A 27169-nucleotide genomic window follows, 5' to 3' on the forward strand; every position below is an offset into this window, starting at 1 on the left:
ATAATATTTCATATATACAGTGGATATAAAAAGTCTACACATCCCTGTAAAAACAGCTGGTTTTTGTAATGCAAAAAAATAAAGACAAATCATATCAGAACTTTTACACCTTTCATGTAAAAATTACAACATATGCAATGCCACTGAAAACCAACGTGACACATTTCAGAGAAAAAAATTAAAATAAAAAACTTGGAATAACTAACTGCATAATTGTGCACCCCCCCGTACTAATAGTTAGTTGAAACGCCCATTGATTTCATTACAGCACTCAGTTTGTTTGGAGTGGAGTCTATAAGCTTGGCACGTCTTGAACCTTATTTGCAAAAACGTTCTAGATCTGTTAAATTGTGAGGACATCACCTGTGCACGGCCCCCTTTAGGTCCTCCACAGGTTTACAATAGGATTCAGGTCTGGGCTCTGGCTGGGCCATCCCAAAACATTCATCTTTCTTTGCTGAAGCCATTCTTTCTGTTGATTTAGATGTGCGTTTACGTTAATTGTCATGCTGAAAGGTGAAATTTCTATCAAATGCCAGAAGATTCTGTGCCAAAAACTGACTGCTACTTGGATTCCCTCCACCTTCACTGAAGCCCTTGTTCCAGCTGAAGAAAAGCAGCCCAAAGCGTGATGCTGCATCTCCATGCTTCACTGTGGGTATGCTGTTCTTTTGCTGTATGCTGTTGTTTTTGCTTTTACAACTCTGGCCAAAAAGTTCAATCATGGTCTAACACACTTGTCCACACTTGAGACTGGATATATGTTTTTGCAAAGTTTAGCTGGGACTGGATGTTTTTGTTGTTGTTTTTTGTTTGTTTGTTTTATCAGAAAAGGCTTGCGTCTTTTAGCCCAGACAGAATATGGGAATTAGGGGTCACATGTAGGGAGCAACCAGTATTTTCCATTTTATATATAAAATCTCAGTCATATTCATTACCAGCTCAATTGCATGCATTTCCTGTTTAAAACATCTAAAATAAAAAGTTATGAAATGGTAAGTACTTCAGTGGAGCTCAATTCAATTATATGTTAAACTGCAAATAGACCAAATGTCTAAAATGCAAAGAATTCGCTCTGTGCTTGATCAGACAAAGTCATCTCTCACAATAAAACACACACAAGCGCTCGGCACACATCAGGTTTGCCCAAAGGGTATCAAGATGCTCCAGGACTCAAGAGAGCCGTTCACCACCCGCTGGAGAACACGACCCGCTGGAAACATCTGTGGAGGAAACAGATCTACTCTCCACCTCTGACTGACAATCTCACAGTCATGGGCACAGAGCCTGGCACACACACGCACACGCACTCACACAGACACATACACTCACACTCTTACACACACACAGAGAGATCTCTCTAGGACTTAATGAAGCGTGGACTCAAAAAGAGGGAGTGATTGTACCTGCGAGAGAACACCATTAAACTTTATGACTTTCACGCTTGTGTTTGAAAGCGTGTAATGGAAGAGGAACATGTCTGTGATCGCTCGTGAGCAGCAGATAACGTATCCCATGGGCGCTGCGCGAGACACCGATATCACACAGAAACCAGGAAACCCCAACAGGACTAATGGGGCGTTCACACCAGACGCGACTTGCGCAAATAAATCGCGCTATTCGCGCGTAGTTGGACGCTTGAACATTTTGAGTTTACTCGTTTCATTTGCGCGTGAAATTCGCTTCACAACAGACGCGAATTCGCGTCATGTGAGGGGCTTCTGCCAGGCGGCAGTCTCAATATGTATATATATAGCTCAAATTGAGTAAAGAGCGTTTTTACAACTTACCAGATTGTCCGACCTCCTCACTCACTTTCTTCCAAGCAAGATCCTTTTTATTCCTGTTTCTATAAAAGTACGAAGATGTATCGTACAGCTCCGGGTATCCACATACAGCGACAATGATTTTGTCCTCCATTGTTGTTTCGGATTTCTGCCTCTGCTCGCTACATCATAATCTCGTCACTACTAGAGCAAGCTCCTGATTGGTTAAGGCTGCGCGAATATTTGCCAAAGTTCAGATTTTTCAACTCACACGAATCGCGCGTCAAACGCCCGAAACGCTCAATTTGTGCCGCCTCATTCGCGCAAATCGCACCTTTGCATTGACTTAACATGTAAATCACTCGCACTTAACGCTTCATTCCCATCTGGTGTGAACACACCATGACACCCGACACTTCAAGGGACGCTCATTCCTTAACATCACTCATAATTTGTTTGAATAAATCAAATGATTGTGCTGTCCAAACTATGATGGAATATATAACTAGTTACTTTTTATTATTTGCATTTACTATATAATGATTTTATGTTCCTTATATGTGGCTCAGATACATTTTTTGTCCATTTTATCATTCACCAGGAGAAATATAGCTCTGATTGCACAATTTTGCAGTATCATTTATGTCCATTAAGGCAGTGGTTTTCACCCCAAGTATAATAACAATAATAATGTTGTTAACAACTTGCTATGTTAACTGTATAAAAAAATAGAGATGCACCGATACTAAACTTATCTGCCGATACCGATGGCCGATTATTCAGAATGATATCGTCCGATACCGATAGTTTGGTTTTTCTTAAGGAAAAAAAAAAAAATCTCCCAAATAATGTTGCAAACTATACAGGGGACCCTCTCATTTGGTACACTAAAATATTAGAGGTTACAATTAACAGCAGAGGTATTATATTCAGCTGCTGTTTATTTTCAGATATAATATTACACTCAAATAAAAACTGAAATGTATAAAACTTAGTATCACATAAGGTAGTTTTCATAAGCACTTGTCTTCATGGCAAATTTACACAAACATATAATTAACAGTAAATAAGCTCCTCTCTAGTGTTATTATATACAGATAGCTAAGGAACTGTGAACACTGGAAAACATTCCTGAGGTAAAAGTGACATGATGTTACATATTGTTCACAAGCTGTTTTATTGACGTCTTTCCACGGTTGAAACACAAATAAAGTGATTACATGAGACATGATACATTCCGGTAGATTGTACAATATATTTCAACATACCTTTGATGTTCATTCATGTTTTTCGAGATATAACTATTGAAGAGGAAGAAAGACTCGTGCTGCCGCCTGAACTGAGTCATTACAGCGATCTGACACGTCACATTTAAGAGCATCAAAACGCCATTTATTGTTTGAATTTCATGATAAAAATGGACAGAATTTGAAAACTGAAACTTTAATTCTTATCAGAAGTATCAGAATCACAAATCTTTTTGCGATTGTTGGATGGGAGGCGCTACAAATAATATTTGATGTAGGAAAAAAAACACAGACCTGGCAACCCTGGCTTGAACTACGGGTGATTCATAGGGTCAAAAAGGGCCTGCTTTAACGTCACTATTTTTAAACTGTTAATGCGTTAAAATTCAACACAAGAGTGATTTTCTTCACACACAGTATGTATGAGTTGCAGTCTGGACACGTTTTTCTGCACACTTTTGATTGACAGGATATAATCAGCCCTGATCATCGGCAGTTTTTAAACAATCAGCCGATAGTGATAATAATAGCTTTTATCGGCCGATACCGATTGTTAGCCGATGCATCGGTCCATCTCTAATAAAAAAATAAAATAAAAAAATATTATATATATATATATATATATATATATATATATTAAAAAGTGGAAGAAATTCAGCAACAAAGTGATCCGTGTCATGTTTTTGCAACAATTCATTGGAATTTTACCTCTGTTCGCATTACCAACAAGCAACGTATAGAGAATATAAACTTGAATGCACTCCTGTTACGTGGGAAGCGGTTTTCGAAAACTTATGTATGCAAGTCGCTATGGATATTTTCACATATTTGAGTCCTTTTCAAATCTTTGCATGCAGAGCCAGCTTTTTCAAGTTCTAGCTGAGCATGTTAACGTGATTATCAGGTATTACGTATTAGCCTATATCTTGAGGGAACTTGTCATGATGGAGCCCACTGCTTCAGAGAGAGTTAACTGTGTTGCTGAACATTGTATTATTATTATGCTGCATAGAGACGCATAAGAACTGATGAAATACGCGGTCGCTAAAGACACCTGTCTCCATTAATACCTGCAAGTGCCTGTGCGCAAAATGGCTATGACTAGTTTAAACTTCCGAATTCTGCACGAATGTCAAGGGCTATGTTGGTCAGACCTTCTGTTGGGCTTTAAAGGGTTAGTTCACCCAAAAATGAAAATTCTGTCATTAATTACTCACCCTCATGTCGTTCCACACCCGTAAGACCTTCGTTCATCTTTAGAACACAAATTAAGATATTTTTGATGAAATCCGATGGCTCAGTGAGGCCTGCATTGACAGCAAGATAATTAACACTTTCAAATGCCCAGAAAGCTACTAAAAACATATTTAAAACAGTTCATGTGACTAGTGGTTTAACTTTAATATTATAAAGTGACAAGAAAACTTTTTGTGTGCCAAAAATAACAAAATAGCGACTTTATTCCACAATCAGTGGAATAAAGTTCCACAATCTTTATTCCGAATCAGTGGTTCAGAGCGCCAAAATCCCATGATTTCAGTAAACAAGGCTTTGTTACGTCATAAGTGTTTTGAAACTTCAATAGTTCACGTGACTTTGGCAGTTTGATACGCGCTCTGAACCACTGAATCGAAACAAATGATTTGTTAAGCTTCGAAGCTTCATGAAGCAGTGTTTTGAAATCGCCCATCACTATTGTGGAATAAAGTCGCTATTTTGTTATTTTTGGCGCACAAAAAGTATTCTCGTCGCTTTATAATATTAAGGTTGAACCACTGTAGTCACATGAACTGTTTTAAACATGTTTTCAGTAGTTTTATGGGCACTGAAAAAGGGAGTGTCATTGCTGGCAATAGAGGCCTCACTGAGCCCACAGATTTTATTAAAAATATATTAATTTGTGTTCTGAAGATGAACGAAGGTCTTACAGGGTGTGGAACGACATGAGGGTGAGTAATTAATGACAGAATTTTCATTTTTGGGTGAACTAACCCTTTAATGCATAATGCCATGGTGTTTTACATGCACAAAAGGTCACAACACATTGTCAGCATCAAGTGTTTCCAACACCAAAATGCGCATTTGAACTAACGCAAAACACAAGATAATCTGTGTCTAGCGCATTAAAATTTCTACGTTCATTTTGAGAGTGGCCACTCCCCTGGCCATGGAGACTATGGAATTTTCTCACTCAAACCACTGACTGCTGCTGCTGATTGCTTTTACAGGGAGCTGTCAATAACTGCTGGTCTAGGATCATTTTTCTCTGTAATAGTAGAAAATTGGTGAAACAGATTTGGCAAACGATCCAGTGCGTAACCGTTTATTATTATTATTATTTTATATTTTCTCCAGTGTGTATCTGTGTTTGCGTTCTGGGTAGCGTCAAAGGTTTCCATTTACCACGTGTTTTACAGTGTTGAGAAATTTAGCCAATAACAGCATATCTGTTGATTTCATTGAACGCAATGGCCAATCAGATGTGTTTAAGATAGAATCTACTCTAGTATTTTTTGTTGTTGTTGTTGTTCATTGAGTTCTGAATGATATAATATGAATCATATCATCCAAGGCTCCAAGGTTCCTGGCTGTCCTAGATGGAGTTATGGTTGACAAACCTAGCTGAATGGAGAAGTTGTGATAAAGTGTTGGGGTTGGCTGAGATCACAAGCAATTCTGACTTCTCAAGGTTGAGTTGAAGGTGGTGGTCCTTCATCCACTCAGAAATGTCTGTCAGGCAGGCTGAGATGTGAGCAGTTATTGGATCAGCTGGTTGGAATGAGAGGTAGAGTTGTGTGTCATCAGCATAGCAGTGATAGAAAGACCAAGTTTCTGAATGACCGATCCTAGTGATGAAATGTAGATGAAGAAGAGAAGTGGTCCAAGCACCCCAGTAGGTCCTGAGGCACCCCAGTAGATAGATATTGCGACTTAGATACCTCACCCCTCCAAGACACCCTGAAGGACCTAGCTGAGAGGTAAGACTTGAACCACTGGAGTCTGGTTCCTAAGATGCCCTTTGTCATGAGGATTGACAGGGAGAATCTGGTGGTTAACTGTGTCAAAAGCAGCAGACAGTCTAGCAAGATGAGTACTAATGATTTGAAAGCTGCTCTTGCCAGAGCTTCAATAACTGAGAGCAGGGCACTCGGTTGAGTGGCCGCTTTCGAAGCCAAACTGGTTGTTGTTCAGGAGGTTGTTCTGTGTGAGAAAGGTAGAGACCTGGTTGAACACGACTGGCTCAAGTGTCTTAGCAATGAATGGAAGACAGGATACCAGTCTGTAGTTTTCTAAATTTTTCTGGATTTAGAGTGTGTTTTTCTGTTTTTGCCCACAGAACTGCAAATGCTTGATCGACGGACAGATGGACGGACCAGTAAAGCAAGCCTTCATTATCAATAAACCACATAACAACAGCTATAGTTGTGTAGCTCTTCTGTTGAGAGCCAAAAAAAAAAAAAAAAAAAAAACCACTACAAATAGTGGCCCCTGATGATGAAATGGAGGTATTTTAAGATATCGTGCATCACAAATCGTTGTAGGAAGGAATATTTCTTCTTGAACAAAATCTCTCTCCTAAAATGTAATTTCTCTGGTCGATTTGGAAATGGGCCTCTGTGGGAAGCAGTGTTGTTGTTTGCATGATAATCCTACTGTTGTGTCCTATGATTTAACAACTGCGGCTCGCACACGCTCGTTCTGAGACGCCCCCCGCCAGGCGTGTCTTCATAAGCAAAAAGCTAACAAATGGTTTTAATAGCTTAGCCCACATAATGTAAAAACTCCCTTTAAACTTATTAATGCGATCAGGGGGGTCTTCCACAAATGTGCAATTTACGTGTCAGGGCGAGCGGGGGCGGTAACGACCGAACGGGGAGGAATAACGCTCCATACTTACTTTAAAGAACCCCCAGGGCACGACCTTTGACCTGAGAATAATCTCTGCCCATAAAAGAATGATTGCTTTTGTCTCCCTCCACTCCGACCGGCCGTCATTAAGGGGCTGCATTTACGGGCCGCCGTGAAAATGTGTGGCTAACAGAGAGATGCTTTAAAATAGACAGACACACATAAACGGCGTTACACAGACGGCACCCACAAACACGTGGTCATTAGCAAAGCCACGACGGGTACGAATAATTCTGTAGAGACACTGATAACACACACACTGTAAAAGACTATTCTCACAGCGCTAAGATTTTATGGGCAATGAGATGTTAAATATAAATGATGTACATCTATGGATCTCTTTGTTATGAAGCCCTTTTTTTCCTTCGCTGCATGCACTTAAAAATAAAGGTTCTTTATTTGGAATTGATTGTTCCATGAAGAACCTTTAACATCCATGGAATCTTTCCATTCCACAAAAGGTTCTTAATGGTGGAAAACAAAGGTTAAGATTATTCAAATGTTCTTCACACAAAGAAAAAAAAAATGGTTCTTTTAAGAACTGTACATTGAAAGGTTCTTTGGGGAACTACAAATGCTTCTTCTATGGCATCCATGTGAAATCCCCCACTTGGAACCTTAGGTTTTTTTTGTTTGTTTGTTTGTTTGTTTGGCTGCACCAACCAATAAGATAAAAGCTTTTGAGTCATGAGATATGTTTATATCAGTTGTCACATTTAAAAGCATCAGAAGTTTAAAAAACAGGAGGTGCACAAAAAAAATGTGTAGAACGCACGTAAAACAAGAGCTGGCAAAGAGGGACAGTGTTTGATATAAATCAAAGTCCCTTTTAGGAAAGTCAGTTCACCCATCGGCCTCCAGGCAGCTGTTTTCTTTGTCATGCTCAAGTACAGCTGCTATTGTAGCATCTCTGTCTATAAGCCTGCCATTTCATTACAACAGCAGTATGATTAGCATCATTTATTTACTATATTTACAATATACAATTATATACAAATATAATATAAAAATATTAATGTACAAATATATACATTTCATATTTAGTTGTCAGCAATTTTATAGCCATTCCTTTTTTAGCAATGTGTTGTAATTTCATTGTAGAGTGATTCCATGAAAGAAGTTTATTAAAGTTATTTACAAGTCGTAGTATATTAAAGTGCCCCGATTGCGTTTCTTTTTCCAGATATTTCCTTTCATGTAGTGTGTAATATAGCGGTTTGTAATGTAAAATGTCTGCAAAGTTTCAAAGACGCAGAGAGCAAAGTGCAGATAAATAAAGTTATTGCCTCCCAAAAGAAAGAAGTGCTTCTGAACTGCCTGAAACGAGTCATTCCAGTCTCACTTCCTGCTCGAAACTACACAGGTTTGTAACAAATTTGCATAATGCCCACCTATGGTCTTCATTAGCTGCCTGTGAACAACATCTACTTCGCCCCGCCCTCAAACACTGTAGTTGTATCTGAGACTGGAAGAGTTTGGCTCATGTTGTTCATGTCAAGAAGATGCTGTTTTCTGCTGCCAAAGCAAATCCATTTTGATGCACTTTCAAAGGATGAGATTGATTTGGTAAAACTGACGCCATCATTACTGTTCCTATCACTGTGTATGAAGTACTGTGTAGGAAGAGATGAAATTCATATATGGTAATTGGTTACCGACCAATCACAACAGACTGCTCCAATTGGTCAGATGGCCCAGAGTAGACCAATCACAACAGACTGGGCCGTCTGACCAATCAGAGCAGAGTAGACCAATCATAACAGACTGGGCCATCTGACCAATAAGAGTAGAACAGGCTTTTGAAAAGAAGGAGTTTAGAGAGACTTCTTCAAACGAACCTCTTTCAGACACTGTAAGAAAAGAGCTGATGCTGCAATGTATATTATGAGAAAATGACCGCTTTTGGACCTCGGATGCATGTAAACCTATTGTAGGAGACTCCAAACCAAAACCAGAAACCTATATATATTATATATATATATATATATATTATATATTATATATATATATATATATATATATATATATATATATATATACACACACGTGTGTGTGTGTGTGTGTGTGTGTGTATGTATGAAGAGTTTGGTTCCAAAACGCTATAAATCCATTTTGATTAATTTGAGTAAAAATGTGTTTTCTTTACCAAGAAAGTGGCAAGATGAAAACCACTATTCACTTAGCATCTTTAGGTTGTAAAAACATTAAAAATTCAAATCTAGATTTTGATTTTCAAACATTATAAAAACTGATTATTTTTTCCCCAAAATGCAATAAATCCATGACACGTTTTTTTTTTTTTTTTTTTTTTTTTCAAAATGAGATTAATCCATCAATATAAAAGTTATTTTTCATATTGAAACTGTTGAAAATACACAACAAAGTAAGTTGATTCACATATATGACAGCCTCTGAACTTTGTCAATACTAAATACAGGCATTTTACTAAAAATACATTCAGTTGTTGCTCCCAAAATGAATTCAATGTTAATGTTATAAATTAATTATAACTCCGTAGGTAATTACCGATTAAAGAGTATCTGGAACCACCGCACGGTTCAAATAAAAACAACACATTTGCCGAGTACATTGATATTGACTGCAACTACCCAGGGGCGTCGCTATACTGCAAACATTCAAATAGCAATCATGTTATGTTTTCAGATGTTTAGAATCAAAACTAGAAATGCCAGATTCGACAGTTAATCATTCTTGGTCAAACGGCTTTTGTAAACTATTCATGATTCAGTTTTGGGGACCGTGACAGAAGTTTGATGGTGTCGTGGAACAAGCAACAGCCGGCATTTTTCCTCCTCCTGACTTGAGTGCCTCATCTTCTTAATCTCCTCACGTAAATGATTACATTTCGATGACTTGCGTTTCTTTCCCACCGCCGAAACCACCACAGATTCATCAATGCCGTCAAAATTATTCATTTTTCTGTTTTTGTTGATCACAAAGCACAAAGTAGATAAGGAAAAGTAGGATGCCAGGTGTATTCAGAGCGCCGCCATTACGGTTTACAGTGCGTAGAATGGTGCGCTGTGATTGGTTGAGCGGATATATTGCATTCTGCAGAGAAGGGAGACCGGCGTATGTCGCGTTTTGGAAAGAAAGGGAGAAAACATGACAGAATAACATGACGGATATCTCATTTTGAGTAAAATTAAAAATTGACTTTTCAATATAGACCAGATACAATACTGAATTAGGCAAGAACTAAATTTTTTTTTTTTTTTAAATGGCGTTTATCGCATTTTGGAACCAAACTCTTCATATAATCATATAATTCATATAATCTCTAAATTACATTTTAATTAGATAAATATTACACTGAAATGTATGCATTTACCATTTCTGTACATCTAGGCATGAAACGTATACTTTAAATATTTCTAAAAACACTAAAATTTTATAAAATTACAGTTGTCTCCTTCCCAAGGTGTGGTCTGTTTTCTAGGATTGTTATGTTTTGTCAGTTCTTACATGATTTGTCAATCACAACATTTAAAAAGACCAAAAAGGTATTTAATTTACATTTATTTCATTATATTTTTTCTTCTGCTTATAGTTTATTAGTAATTCTATTGATGTCCTACTGTTGACTGTTCACTGTTGAATACTAATGTTCAGGTAATTTCATTAATAACACAGAGAGAAGCAGCCATTTTAGACTTTTAGTTTTAATTTGAGATATTCCAGCCCATTACATGTTCAGAATGACCCAACATATTAATTTATCTGCTCCAAATTACTTCTGAAATATAACCTTTTGGAGAAAAACAACAACAACAACAAAAAAGGTAAATAAGCCAGGATTGCATACTTTGTGGAGAGGGATATCTCATAATAACAAACAAAACAAAGTATTTATTGTTGAAAACAAAAATCATCCATTACTGAAATGTAAAGCTATGTGGTTAAAGTTTTATATTTGTATATTTATATATAGTTATATATTACCTATATTACAATACTTGTTCAAGTATTTCATTGTTAGCTTATCAATAATTATAATAGCTTCTCAATAGTTACTGCAATAAAGGATGTGGTTTACCGTAGTGAGTTTGACTGACAGACAAGTATGCAAACTTTTTTCAGAGACTAAAATAATTGGTATATAACTAGTTTTGGTGAGAATATTTGCATTTTTTGTTGCATATCTGTGTCGCTTCATTGCATTACTCTTGGTTTGAACACCTTGAGTCAGGAATTTGTCCACAAGCAATCAATACACAGCGAAATTAAACATCATAGGCGATCAACTTCACTTCACAGCATATGTCGTGTGACTGAGTTAATTAAACGCTACAGAACCTGATGAGAACAAAGGAATGATAAGTACATGGAAATATGTTTCGCGTGCCCACCTGAACATACTGAGGGTGAAGAACAAAGAGAACACGAGTGAGAGAAAAAGAAAATAATGAGCGAGCGGGGCAAGGCAGGGTGGGGGTTTACAAACGGCTACAAAAGAAAAGACAGGGTACAAAAAAAAGTGGCGAAAGCAGCTGTGATTGAATTAAGCTCCAATGGCAGTAATTGTTACTGTGTGTGCGTGCTAGCGGTGCCGGCAGACATCTCGACGGAAACAGAAACAGGGAGGCGTGGCGTGGTTTCACCAGCTGCCTGCTGCCATTCACACCTGAGCACCTCTCCATTCTGATGAGAATTAATCTACTCCACCTCCTCCGGGACACGCTCACACACACACACACACACACACACACACACATCCTGGGAATAGCTAATGAAGAAATACAACCTTGGCAAGGGAGAGAGAGGATATTCATCCATTCATTCATTCACACACTCACTCACTCGGGTATGATCACGGCGGTCTGGGTTTCATGGGCATGAGGAGTGTTTGAAAGTGTTCACTGGAGCACTGGATAGCAGATGAGGTCATCAGAGGTCATTCAGCCATCATAGCTCTTTTTCATATGCAGGATTAGGGATCTGAACAATAGTTTAGGTCAAATACGCTTCTAAAACTCCTATCTGTATAGAATAAACAAACCCCAACACTTTAGATTTGCTTTTAGCCAATCAACTGTACATTAAACGTTATGTGTCTAATTACTTTAAAGGATTAGTTCACTTTAAAATGAAAATGACCCCAAGCTTTACTCACCCTCAAGCCATCCTAGGTGTATATGACTTTCTTCTTTATGATGAACACAATCGGAGTTATAATAATAAATATCCTGATGCATTCGAGCTTTATAATGGCAGTGAACGGGACCAACTGAGTATGAAGCTGAAGAAAGTGCATCCATCCAAAGCAAAACGTACTCCACACGACTCTGGGGGGTTAATAAAGGCCTTCTGAAGCGAAGTAATGCATTTGTGTAAGAAAAATATCCATATTTAACAAGTTATGAAGTAAAATATCTAGCTTCCGCCAGACCACCTTCCGAATTCAACTTAGAAAGAAAATGTAACTGATGTTGCATCAGTTAAAAATTTTAAGTAAGCTGAATAGGGAAGGCGTGGGACATATCATAAGCATTTTGAACTGTGAGAGGCATTAAACTTTCTTTGTAAGTTGAATACAGAAGGCGGTCTGGCGGAAGCTAGATGTTTTACTTCATAACCTGTTAAATATGGATGATTTTTTTTTTATGGATGGATGTGGATTGAGACACTTTCTTCAGCTTCATACTCACTGGTATCGTTCACTGCCATTATAAAGCTTAGATGCGTCAGGATATTTATTAATATATCTCAGATTGTGTTCATCTGAAAGCCATATACACCTAGGATGGTTTGAGGGTGAGTAAAGCTTGGGATAATTTTCATTTGAAAATCAACTAATCCTTTAAATCGTCAAAGCAATACTCTGCCATCCTTAAACTGAAGACACCACAGTTACAGTAGATACTCAACCACCGCACGACCATGGCGTTAAATACAACCTAGTCACATGTGACGCGCATTTGCAAAATCACCACCAGGTGGCGCAAAGGGACGATTTGCAACATTGCTCAGTAAAGCCCAAAGTATACTTCACTTTTTACGCACACGCAAGGGTCAGTGTACAGTGCGCGTGACGTGAATTTTGTCATCAGAAGAGTACGTGCATACTGTACTGTACACATGCGCATTGAATTTTTTGCAGTAATTAGTTTATCCACAAGGTGGCGACCATGCCCTGGGGGCGTCGATTTACAAGGTCGATAAATAGAACAGACCGGAACGCATGCAAGCTACAGCGACAACGGAGGCTTACATAGACGAGAGATTGTGCAACAAGGTTAGAAAGTACCCTCATTTGTACAGCTCTAGCATGAAAGAATACAAAGATGTTTACATGGGTTGTGTAACTCGTGGCGAGAGATTAAAACAAGTGAAAGCCTAGTTTTTCTAATTTTATTCGCTATGTCAATATTGTGACCAAATTAGTGTGACCAAATTATTTAAAAATAAATCGTTTGAAACTGCATTTAATAATTCACTGATGTACTGTATTTTAACAGGTCACGCATGCCCATTCAAACATTTATTCCCCTACAACACAGAGCACCGCGCATAACATTCAGAAAAATAAAGTGTCCGTGAATTAAGAAATTGTTGATCGCTTTTTATTAAATAATTTTTTTGTAGCCTATTAGTTAAAACATGAGAACATTGTATTAATTCGTTATGATTTGAAAAACGAAGAAATTAATAATAAGTAGGCTAAAAGGTAGCCACAATTTAACTACAACAAAGGAATTAAAACGCAGGGACGAAATAGCTGAATAAAACATCCTCGTGTTTTAACTAAAGCAAATGATTAATAAAACATGCTCGTGAGTTGATATCTTTTTTCCCCATGTGTGGATCTCCATAAATTGGTCTAACATTTTCAACACAGGCCTTCATAAAGTCTGGGGACAGTTAAACTTATTAATTATTGCAGATTTGCACAGAGAGTTCAGTGTTTGTATTCCCTGTGTGTTGGGATGTAAAATAAGATGATGCAGCTTCAGTAAAGATGTTAATGATATGAACTCGCTTGGTCTATAACGAATTCAAAAAAGACAGGTATTTCATTGAAAATGTAAGTTTTGTTATAAATAATCATTTTTATGTTGTGTTAGTTTTTTCCACTACACTACACCCATAAACTGTGTTAATAGCCTAGAACTGCTGTTTTCTGCAAAATTCAGCATGATCATTGATCAGGATTTGCCCTCTGGCACTATAATAAACATATCATATCTCACAGTCATGTCGCATTTAAAAAAAAAAAAAAAAAAAAAAAAAAAGGTGCAATGATTCTGATTATTTTTACTATTGCGAAGTGAGACGAATGAAGAGTGATTCATTGTGCAGAGTCCCAAACCTTTCACTAGCAACTATCCTGAGCTGTGATGTAAAAGGACAGACAGGGAAAAAAAAGTCCATAAAGTCCTGTTAAAAAAAAAAAAAAACAGGGAGAAAGTCTTCTCAATCCCCACACTCACTTTGGGTCACTGGGCCAAATAAATGCTTTGGGTCCCAAACTAATAGGTTAATCTCTCCCTCTTATTAAAGGCTAACAGCTTCCATTATGAGCTGACCAGCCCAAACGTGTTTGGAAGGCTAAGGCACAGACAAGGGAAAGATTTGCACAAGCCCGAACTGTCACTTTAACCAACAAACCATTACACATGTGGAAAACATAAATGCATGTACACACACATAGCAATACTGGCTGTACACAAATATGAACGAATTCAGACGCAAATAGGCCACAAACAATTCTAAGATATGCACTCTGCAGTCCTAGGCTCTGCTCCAAAACCCTTCTGAGAGACAACCCTTACAACAAAACAAATCACAAAAAGCAAAGTGAAACTAAACACCTAGAGCAAAGCAAAACAAAAAACCCAAAGCAATACAAAGGCAAAACAAACAAAACAAAAACAAAGCAAAAGAAAACATATCGAAATAAAACACAAAAAGCAAAACAAGACAGAACAAGCAAAGTAAAACAAAACAGAACAGAACAAAATAAACAAACAGAACAAAGCGAAGCAAAAAGCAAAACAAAAAGCAAAACAAACAAAAACAAAGCAAAAGAAAATATATCAAAAAAACAAAAAGCAAGACAAGACAAAACAAGCAAAGTAAAACAAAACAAGACAAAACAACAGAACAAAAAACAAAAACAGAACAAGGCAACACAAAAAGCAAAACACACAAAACAAAAACAAAGCAAAAGAAAAGAAAACATCAACATAACACAAAAAAGCAAAACAAGACAGGACAAGCAAAGTAAAACAAAAGACAAAACAGAACAAACAAAAAACAAAAACAGAACAAAGCAAAACAAACAAAACAAAACAAAGCAAAAGAAAGCATGTCAAAATAAAACAAAAATCAAAACAAGACAAAACAAGCAAAGTAAAGCAAAAGACAAAACAGAACAGGAAAACAAAAAAACAAAAACAGAACAAAGCAACACAAAAAGCAAAAGCAACAACAAAAACAACACAAAAGCAAAGCAAAACAAGACAAAATAGAACAGAACAAAAAAAAAATAGAACACAAAGTAATATAACTCAAAGGTAAAACAAAACAAAAAGCAAAACAATACAAAAGCAAAGAACAAAAAACAAATAAAACAAGAGTAAACAGAAAAGAAATGAAAAAACAGAACCCAAAGCAAAGCAAAACAACACAAAGGCGAAACAAAAATGAAAAGCAAAACAAAACAGACAAAACAAAGCAAACTTAAACAACACACTGTAAGGCAAATTCTAAAGCAGCAGTGCATTCTCTGTGCAGAGGGCAATTTCATAATGACAAACACAACAAAACATTGACTGTCGAAATTAAACATTATTTATACTGCCCAAATACTTGCGTGTGCTGTTTTATGTCTGTATGAATGCTGCATTGTTAGCTTAGCAACATGCTAACACCAAACTCTACTAGAACCAATTAAGTTGAGCTGCCTGTGCACTTCAAGTGATTCACTGACACAATCAGTCACTTATGAGGCTCCATTTCTGTTAGGATTAGCCTCAGAAAGCAGCGGCCTACAGTATATGTAGGCTGTAGGCAAGGCAGCTAACCAGGTTTTGGAATAGAGCCCAAAACACACATCTCTCTCAGGGTCACTTCTGGAAACAATGCTCAGAGATCCCGTAATCAGGAGCCACAGTCACCGCAGTTTATACCTTCTAGCATGTGGGAAAATCAGTTTTTAAGAAAGTTGCATTGATTGAAGGAGGGTGGAGGGGGTTTGGCTCGGGGACAGGGTGGGGGTCACCTCCAGGGCTCTGGCTGCTGACCAAGCTGCTGCCTTGCCCCGGGGCCGGCCAGGGGCCAGATGAGTCCTGCAGCCCCTCGAGGGCTTGGGGACACCGGCGGTGTCTCCACACAACCAGGACGTCACCTCTAATACTGCAACTCACTAAATATGGACTGAGCTGATGGAACTGTGAAGGTCGAGGCTCTACTGCAGTGAAATGAAGGAAGTCGATATATGAACAAGAAAAGCATGAAGCAGAACTGGGAAAGGAGCCGAATTGAAAACAGAATCATATCAGACAATGATATTCCTGAAATGAACAACATAAAAACAGAAATAATGTTTAATTAATTTAATTAATTATTATCATTAGTAGTAGTACTAATAGTAATAATGTAATTACATTACAATACATCACATCAGACAGTTTTGTTGTCCTGAAAACTACAGTATAAGGTACTACATCTGAACGGACACCATTCTCACAGAGCCAAGAAAACATTCTAGACACGTCTATATTAAATCATAATTATGCCTCATTAGCCTAATTACTGATCACTGCAGCTCACCATCAAAAAAACAATGAATGTCTACAGATTAAAAAAAAAAAAAAAAACACTGTATTGATATGATAATAGAAGGCATACGAGACACATTGAAACTTAAATATTTGGTCTTGACATCATATTAAATAATGTTACAATGTTGTGATAATAAATAGCAGACAACACTATATAATCAATGCTCTTTTCAAGAGAATATTAATTAGTCCAGGATTAAAGCAACCTTACCTTTTTGAAAAAGCATTTTTTGAAAAGGTTATTTATAAAAAAAAAATTATATATAATAATAAAAAATAATAATAATAATAATAAAAAAAAAAAATATATATATATATATATATATATATATATATATATATATATATATATATTATTATTATTATTATTATTATTAACACTGCAACAAAAAATATAATATACTATTTATGAATAATTAAATGAAACTATGTATGTATGTATTAATTTATACATTAACATGTATGGATGTATGTATAAAAAATAAATAATGCATATTATTTATAAACCAAGCAATGAAACTATTTATTTATTTGCAACAAAAATAAAAATAATAATAAACTATATTATTAATTAATTAATTAAATTAATCTATAGCTGCGTCTCATTTCAGAGGCTGTGTCCTCCGAGGTCACATTTGTAGGCTGTTTACGTCATCAATATGTCTTATTTAAGAAAATTAACCATCATAAAATTGACTGTTATTTCTTGTGAAGTGTAAAATACTGTAATTTCTTTCTTACTTTGCAATCTAAGTTACTTTTCTTAAATGAGACTGCCTCGATGACGTATGCAGCCTTAAAATGCGACCTCTGGAGGACGCAGCCTCCAAAATGAGACGCAGCATATTTATTTATGTATGTGTATATTTATTTATTCTCACCACACATGTATAGACTGTCTTTAAAAGTCAATTTCAGTGTCATCAGCAGTGCAGTTCAACTTCCCGAAAGCTGGTAGCAGTCATTGATTTAACCAGGAGACTGTGAAGGACTTACCAATCCTTGAGATTGATGGAACTATAGCTAAGGTTCGGATACTTATTTATTGACCAGAAAGAGGGACGGGGGCGCACGATGAAAGGGGGGAGACCTTTGGCCCCTTCTCTGATGTGATAGTTCGTTAATGGAGTGGGGGGGTGGGGGGTTCGGTCTCAGGACAGAGCAAGTGGAAAGCTTTTCATGATGACCTAGCCAAGCATCTCATTCTGGATGCAGTTTATCCTTCATTCTTGCATAATAATTCTGTTATATTGTGTATTACTTACAGTTTCCTGGCTTTGAAGGCCTCGGCAAACTCTCGGACACTCCTCAAGGAAGCCAAATCCAGCGTCATGACTTCAACACGAGCTTTGCTCTAGAGAAAGAGAAACAGAAAAAAAAAGAAACCAGCAGATATTATACCAGCTACATCCATCACTATCACACTGCTAACAAACTGAAAGCCACAGCCCACACATCCCGCTCTAACTCACTGAACACTTCCCAGCCCAAACCCTCCACTCCATCTCACGGACACCATGAAAAACAGCTCCATCTCCCTTTGCCTAAATCAGGGCCGCATTTCCAATAGGGAATGTTGCACATTCTGTGGCAGGAGAGCATCTCAATATCCTCTTTATGGCATTTTTATGACCCTCTGCACTGACTGTATCCGATCTTTCCTCCGTGCATCCTGTGCTTACACTAAGTAAACGGTGAGGCAGTGGCTCCCTTCTTTCATAATGTCCATAATGGCATATAGAACAGGCTCAAGGAGATAAATAATGTATGAGCAAAGCCAAATCCACAATAATGGTCTCTCTCAGTGCTGGCTTTTAGGTGTACCTTTGATCATACCAGAATACGATCGATATGAACGAAGACACATAAATCACTCCACAAAGGAAGGATCAGAGTCTCGCTGGTCAGAGGTCAGCTCAAGTTCTCTCGAGGTGAAGTCAGTGGGAAATTCTCAGGTTTTAGTGTACAGATGCACCAGCAAAAATAAATAAATAAATAAATAACTTGAATACACATGTAAATCTACCAGCCTGTAGAACTGGTCCAATGTCATTAAGACAAGCAAACTAAATTACTAGATAATAATCATGATTTACAATGCAATTTTTTTTAATCATATATATATATATATATATATATATATATATAATTTATTGTTAGAAACCATGTGATAAGTAAGATAATGCAAAGTCAAATATTAATATTTAATAACAACTAAGTAAAAGCTAGAGAAAATATCACTTATTAGTAAGCTAGTACAGCTATATGCTGAGAAAGGAAATTTTTAAGGTCTGTTTCGTTGACTGTTCTCTGTTTCCTTCTCACCACAAACAGCTGTGTGCTAACTTAGCAGGTTCCGCTAGTCTTGTACGGCATCTCTGATGAGGGATTTTTTGATGAATGACTGTATAAACTCTGCTAATATTACAGTGGGGTTAGGAGACATGGGGCAATTTAATTATGCCATGTACAGCACACCACCAGGTTAACAGGAAAACCACCCCATCAGCATTTCTCCTATCAACTGCACGTCCACCAACCACTTACAATTGCTAATCAGCCGCTGCGCAATTAGTGCCGTAGACGATTCTAGATGGCTACTGTACTATAAAGACTTCAGAGCAATCATGTCTAGTCTTGTCATACGCCCTCGATGGCAAACTGCAAGATATACAATAACTGTTCAACATCACTTTTCATCAGATTATTACTGTCCAATGGGGCTTGACTAATACCCAGAGATGTTTGTTTCAGCGTTATCGCCAACAAGAATTAGGACACTTGGTTATTAAAGCCCATCAATATAATATTAAAAAGGAAGTTGTGTTGACCCAACAAAATGCCCACAACAAAATTATTGGCTTCCATCTAATGACTCCAACACAAAAGTTCAGTATGCAGCAATATGCAGATTTATATGCATAAGCACTTGCACACACACATTTTATTTTATTTTTTTTAATAAGTGTATTAGGATTACAATAACCATTAAAAGACTGGGATTTCTATGAAGTACATTTTTAAGTCTGCATCATATATGTCACTACTAGATTTTTTAATGTTTTTGAAGGAGGTTTCGTCTGCTCACCAAGGCTGCATTTGTTTGATCAAAAATACAGTAAAAACAGTAATATTGTGAAATATTATTTCAAGTGTTTTCTTATTCAATATATTGTAAAATATAATTTATTCCTGTAATCAAAGCTAAATTTTCAGCATAATTACTCCAGTCTTCAGTGTCACATGATCCTTCAGAAATCATTCTAATATGATGATTTGATGTTTCTAGAGCACTGAATCAACATGATTTCTGAAGGATCATGTGACACTGAAGACTGGAGTAATGATGCTAAAAATAATGCTGAATGTGTGTCTCAGTTTTTTCTAAGATTATTTTAATTTCAAGCACATTTGGTCCCCACATGGACAAGCAAAAACCACTACACACATCGTACAGGCAGGCTTATTTGTCAGTAGTGCAGAGCTACTCCATCTAACAGGTCTTATTTATCTAAATCAGGTTTAGCCTGTGGGCCTGCAGTCCTTGACTGTGATTACGCGATAAGACTGAGACGTAGACAGCATAAGTCTACTCTGAAACTGCCACAGGGCTAACACGAACAACAGAAACCGATGTCAGAGCAAATGGATAATTATTTCAGAAAGATCTCAGAGTCTGTCTAGAGATTATAGTCTCAATTCAATGTGATTTATCTCAGTGTTTCCCTAATGGCAGGTTGTGACCCAAAACTTGGCTGTTCTGATGGGTCGCGAAAACAATGATTTGTTAAATAGGGTTTCACTTGCAGCTAGGATAAACACTGTATTTTATTGTATTTTATGACTGATAGGTGGCCAACAGCGGCATGTGCACACCTGAGGGCTGCTTTCTAGTGTACGCATCAGATGATCAACGATGAGCGTCCAGTTAGACTGATTGCTGGGTGAATGATGTGCGGCAGTTGCGTGAGTTATTGTGTGTCAGGCTCCACTAGCCGTGTTTGGCAGGTGTATGGCATGTGAAAACTGGAAAACAGGAAATAACAGCTGCTGGGAAACATAAGAGGACAGATGTGAAGACTGATGACTAAATGATTTGGACAGATATCAAAACAGAACAGGTAGGTTTGATGTGTGGTACCGTTGGTTAACAGACTGTACAAGTCTGACACAAGCCAGACTTTTGCTATCAGCAAAGTCTGGTCCACTTCGTAGCCTATTCTGGCAGTAAACAGCTCTTTTTTGACAGAAAAAAAAAAAATGTGTCTGACATGTAAAGGGATAAATGAAAATATGAATTGGAATCTGAAACCAAGTGTTCACATGTTCCATTATAACTGAGCTACAGCAAGCAGTGATGTAGTCGAGACCTGAGTAGGTTGAGTATGAGTCAAGACCAAGACCAGAACAGGGTCGAGTCTAAGGTTGTTTTCACACCTGTAGGTCAATTGCATTGTTCCGAAACAGGGACTAAATTTGTTACAATGTTGCATTTTTTTCTTGGTTCGGTTTGCTTTCACAAGGCAATATTACAAAGCGCAACAAAATGCGTTTATGCAAGTCACATGCGTGTACAACTGTCCCCTTATTGGTCAGAGTTTTCTCAGCGTCATCCATTAGAATGACTGACAAGTTCGCTTCATGAGCATATTGTGGCTTTTTTGTACTGTCGAGACACATGCAAACACTACACGAATGTAGCCGTCATTCCCGCTGTTGAATTAAATTCATATAATTTCAAGCGAACTCTCTCTGTATCTCTCAGCGCTGTCTAGTAGGCTAACAGTGTCGAGACCCATGGAAACACTATATGAATGTTATAATGCAGCAAGAGCGGAGGGCGTCAGGACAGCGTTCTTGCAGACTTGCACGGATATGCGTGATTACACAACGTTTTAAGATGATGAGGTGCTCTTTGGTTTTTAACTGCAATAATTAATGTGCTCACTCGCAGAATCGAACACTGCGATTGTTTTGGTGCGGGTCCGAGCGCGATTGCCGTGTTCACATATGCCTAAACGAACTGAGCCAAGGGAGAAAACGCACCAGGTTCCGAAACAAACGCTCAGGTGTGAAAGCACCCTAAGTCAAGACTGAGACCAGATGAGGGTTGAGTTTAAAACAAAACTGAGACCAGAAGAGGGTTGAGTTTGAAACAACACCAAGACCAGACAAGGGTTGAGTCCAAATCAAGACAGAGACCAGAAAAGGGTCAAGATCAAATTAAGACAGAGACAAGGGTTAAGAACAAATCAAGACCGAGACAAGGGTCAAGTCCAAATCAAGACAGAACAGAAGAGGGTTGAGTCCGAATCAAGGCAGAGAACAGAAGAGGGTCGAGATCGAAACAAAGCTGAGACCAGAAGAGAGTCGAGTTCGAATCAAGATCGAGAACAGAGGAGGGTCGAGTCCGAATCAAGACTTGAGACCAGAAGAAGGTCAAGTAAAAAAAAAATCAAGACCGAGACAAGGGTCGAGTCCAAATCAAGGTAGAACAGAAGAGAGGGTCGAGTCCGAATCAAGGCAGAGAACAGAAGAGGGTTGAGTTCGAAACAAAACTGAGACCAAAAAAGGGTCGAGTTTGAATCAAGATTGAGACCACAAGAGGGTCGAGTCTGAATCAAGACTGAGACAAGAAGAGGGTCGAGTCTGAATCAAGACAGAGACAAAAAGAGGGTCTGAATTCCTTTGGGGTGAATGAAGACTGGTTTCATGTCAGAGACACGATAGCACAGTTGGCACAGACTACAAAACATATTCAGTGTTTGTGTCCTTGAGACCAATTCCAAATGCTTCAGAGTCCATGACAAGACCAATACCATAACAACTGTCTTGGACTCAGACTCATGGCCAGTCTCAAGTGCTACGTACAACACTGACAGCAGATTTTTGTGTAGTGAAATAAGTCTACATGACCCAATGTGATTAAATGCTCGGTACACATCACTTCTGTCATTTGGAGCAATTGCACAATGCAGAGACCAATTGTAGATTAACATGCACACACTGGACAAATCCGAGCTACAATCACATTATTAAGGTTTAGGAAAAAAAAAGACTGGAACAATTTCAGTCGGACCGAAGCGTTTAAATGACATTTTTGTTTTAGACTGATGCACTAATTGCAATTGGTAGCAAAGAAGTAGTAACTAATTTAAATAATGCTGCAAAAATCCCAAATAAAGATTGTAAAGAAAACATCAAATAAATTAGCTGAAAATCTTTGTAAACTTTGTAGTCAGAAATTCTGTCTATCCAAAAGTAGTAACAAATGTTTCATGGACATAACTCTAAACACAAAGCATAGCAGACAGAGGTGTATGAGGTTATTCCCATTTATCTTCTGCTACATGCTATAAAACAAACTCTTTCAAGACATTTTTTTAAAGATTTGAAACCACAAACCTTGCCAACTTTGTTGAATCCAGCAAATATAATAGTTCCCACTCAGAAGTGCTCATTGTAGCAGTCTGGTACCTTACATGACTTTTCGTAAAGGACATTTAGCAGAGGGCCGATAAAAACCTGCAATCCCTGAATCCCAGAAATTGTTCAGAAGCCAAACAACCAATCAGACTGGAGCTTACAATTTTGGAAAGCGAGCCGGGCCAGCGCTTCAGAGTCTAAGGCTGCCAGGGGGCCTATGGTGCCTGAGATTTTCAAAGGAATCTGAACAACTGGGTTCACTGCACACATTAGGGAAAGACCGCTAGGGCCCCTCTGTGCAACCTAAATACTCAGCATTTGTGGATTATTTTGGAAAGGAATACAGTAAAAAAAAAAGTGTGCAGGAAGCAGGGCTCTCTAAATGTGCAGTCATACTTACCTTTGTACGGTGAAGTTCCACCAACGAAATCCAGTCATCTCAAGAATCAATGAGATCTGGAAGTTAAGGTGATGGCATTTGACATCACATCACATTCAAGTTTGTTGATTTTTTTTTTTTTTACTACACACAAATTCACCAGGTTTACCAATATAAAGGATTTGGAAGTGACCTCTGAGTTACTGGTGCTTCACGCTACACTATTGACAATGAATCTGCTTTTCCCCTGAAATTTTCATTCATTTGGACTTTAAACTCACTGATGGACTCACAAAGTCAGATTATTTTTCTAAAAATCTCTGTTTCTATTTTATAAAATAAAGTCATATACATCTGGGATGGCATGAGGGTTTGTAGATGATGAGAGAATTTTCATTATCGGGTGGACTACCCCCTTCAATTGTGATAAGGAAAGTGAATCCATTTGGGAGGCCTCCGGATACACAGGGGCCTTGTGGGAACATGATCCAGCCCTTCCCTCAATTCACTTGCTCTCTTTCACTCACAGACCACTGTTATCCATTAGCAGATGTATCCGAAAATACTTACAGTACACTAATTGCAGCTACAGTCCCCCGGGAACAACCTGGGGTTAAGTGCGCTGCTAAAGGGCACAACAAGGGTTCTTACTAATTGTCCAGTTAGTAATTGTCCAGGTGGTCACCCCCACCTGATAGTGGGTCTGCAACATTTGCATAACCAGCCCAGAGTCTTAAACAACATGCAACAATACTGTATTGTCAACTCTCTGCTTAGTCTGTGTAGAGCACAAGCAATCAACAGTAATGTCGCCCAGAGCCACACCCTGTCATGGAAAAATTACCCAACATCCCCAAACACCATTCATCAAAGTGGAACTGTGCTTGACGGGGACCTTGTCAAACTGCACAGCCCACAGTCACCTTCCACTGCAGCGCAGCTTAATCACGACACCCAAACACGCAAGGAGCTGTTAGTAAGGTCTCCTGTAACTTGACGTGTACTAGTAATATTACACCAATAATGCTGTAAAGTCAACATGAAGTCAAATTTGACCCTATTTACTTTCATTTTACACATTTCTGGCCTTACTGTGCTGGATTTATTGGTGTTTGTTATACAAGATGTCTTTGTAGTCCTTCATTATATTATAATAACTTGATTCAACCCTGACTTACATCATCATGCCCTCTTTGTCATACAGAATAACTAAGTGACTTCACAAAAGTATTATTTTAGTTATTTCAATATATGAAATTAAAAATACACACCTTGTGTAAAGCTTGCAAAATTTGCATGAGAATTTGTCGGAATTATCAGTGAAGCAGGTCCATTATTTTTGCAATTATTTTGGTGAAACAAATGGCATACAACTTATCCAGTCAAAGGTTACAAAGCATCATGTCCTTCTGTTTTAGGAAAATATTCATCACGTCTGATATTGGTTTCATACTATAGCATTGTTGTTTCATCTCTGGGATTTAGGGGAAGCCACCTACATGTCATAAAAGAACAGACGGTTAGGAAGACGAGTTAGCAAAGCCAGAGTGCATCATCAAATGACACTCTATGATCTTTTGTATCGCTAAACGATTTTCTTCAGGAGGATGAATATTTCCCCAGCATACTTTGCTTGGAGCATCAAAAAATTGAGGTACTGATACAAGGAAATGGTTCAAATTTAGCTGACTCCCCACTTTAGGGAGGAAAAAGCCTTGAGCTGCATCAATTCTTGTATATATGTAGTTTATAGGCTATAAAGTATTACTAAGCTGTAAAAAAAAAAGTAGGATATAATGTGGACACTAAGAAAGTAGGAAGTGGGAGAATTCTGGGATGCTTCAGTGACTGACGACACCTGCTCCATGTTTAGCTACAGACCCTGTTTAGAAGGAGATAAATTGGTTTGGCGGGAGCCGACAGAAGCCGAAGCGTTGCTCTGAAATGATTTGATAAATGTATGATGGAGATGCAACAAACAGGTTTATTTTTTAAAGTGCCGGCACAAGCGCTCTGGAGGGTTATTCCTCAGCCTGTGTTGCCCCACTGGAGCGCACACAGATTTATCACACACTGGATGAGAAGAAAGCCAGAGAGACGAGACGCGAGACCGAGGAGGACTAAATTTGAGGCAGCACTGGGGGTCCCCGGAGTGAATGGTCATAGAGACAAATATGTTTTTTCATTAAGGATGGAATGGATCCATTCTTCAGTCATGTGACATGGCATGATGGTAATCAGGCACTATAAAGACACAGACAGAACACTCATATGGGTACAACCCACATACAAACATGTTTTGGGCTGAACAAATCATGCAAATGAAAGGTAGATGGTTTCAATGGCCTGAGATATTACCATTGGCAGTGAATCACTCATCTTTCTTGCTATAGATGACATATAATTTACCATTTCATCAGATTGTCACCAGATACAGAGAAAACTCAGCTTTGCATCACAGAAATAAATTATATTTTAAAGTATATTAAAATAGAAAACCATTATTTTAAATTGTAATAATATTTCACAATATTGTTTCAAACTTTTGACCAGTACTGTATATACATACATACATACATGGCTTGACATTAAAGGGGACCCATTATGCCCCCTTTTACAAGATGTAAAATAAGTAACTGATAACTGATGTCCCCAGAGTGTGTATGTGAAGTTTTAGCTCAAATACCCCACAGATAATTTTTTTATAGCATGTTAAAATTGACATTTTTTGAGGTTGAGCAAAAACACGCAGTTTCAGTGTGGTCCCTTTAAATGCAAATGAGCTGCTGTGCTCGGCCTAAGAGGGCGGAGCTTCAAGAGCTCATTCTCCGGTGTCAGGAGTCAGTCAGGACGCACTATAATGTCAGAAACTGCAAATATATGCTGCATGGAGATAGAACAGGTATAGTTTAGTTTAATTACAGTTATAAATTAAATTGTCTTGTTTTTATCCACTATATTAGTACAAGCCTGTCTACCGATGAGTTTTATGACGTTTATTGTACTTCACACAAAATATGAAGCGTCTGTTTTCACTCTAGAAAATCACTGTAAGAGCTTATTTAAACACAGTGCATGTGTGCATTAAAATATTATCCATAAACTCTCTCTCCAGGGCTTTACAGTGCGAGCATTTCGCTCGCATTTGCGCCTGAAAATAACCGTGCGAGTGTGAAAAAATATTTAGCCGCACTGGTGCGAGTGACCCGATCGATTCTCACGAGTAGAACTATAATACAATCGGAACAAAAAGTACACCTCCTAAAATGCATCTACACTGAACATGAGTTACGTTTCATACTGCAATCGGCTGCTTTTCGTGCCTTCATTCAAAGATGCTGCTTCAGTCAGCAGAGCAAGTGCAAAAGACGTGCGCGATGGACGTAAAAAGATTGTTTACAAGGTGAAACGAGACAGTCTCATGCTGCAAATGTTACAGCCAAATTAACTGGAAATACTACATTTGGATTATCATAAGCAAGGTCGGAAATTAACAGAGGCTTGAGGGCAAAAATGCCACCAAAAATTAATAAAAACACACGCACCATGCTGCCATTTTACTTTCGCTTTTAAAGTAGCGGCAATTCGGAGATGGCAATTGCTTGAATGGTGGGTGGGTTCATTATTATTCTTAAT

General features: G+C 37.9%; 1 protein-coding gene across 1 annotated transcript in view; it reads right to left on the reverse strand.

The window, feature by feature from the left end:
- The window catches only part of wwox (WW domain containing oxidoreductase), a 251547-nt gene that overhangs the window by 171769 nt on the left and 52609 nt on the right, over positions 1-27169 (reverse strand). The window contains exon 6 of the mRNA XM_051883600.1: positions 17994-18082. Coding sequence (XP_051739560.1) covers positions 17994-18082 — 89 coding nt within the window. The remainder of the gene's footprint in view (positions 1-17993; positions 18083-27169) is intronic.

The sequence above is a fragment of the Ctenopharyngodon idella genome, chromosome 24, assembly GCF_019924925.1.
Source record: "Ctenopharyngodon idella isolate HZGC_01 chromosome 24, HZGC01, whole genome shotgun sequence".
In the NCBI taxonomy this organism is placed as follows: Eukaryota; Metazoa; Chordata; class Actinopteri; order Cypriniformes; family Xenocyprididae; genus Ctenopharyngodon; species Ctenopharyngodon idella.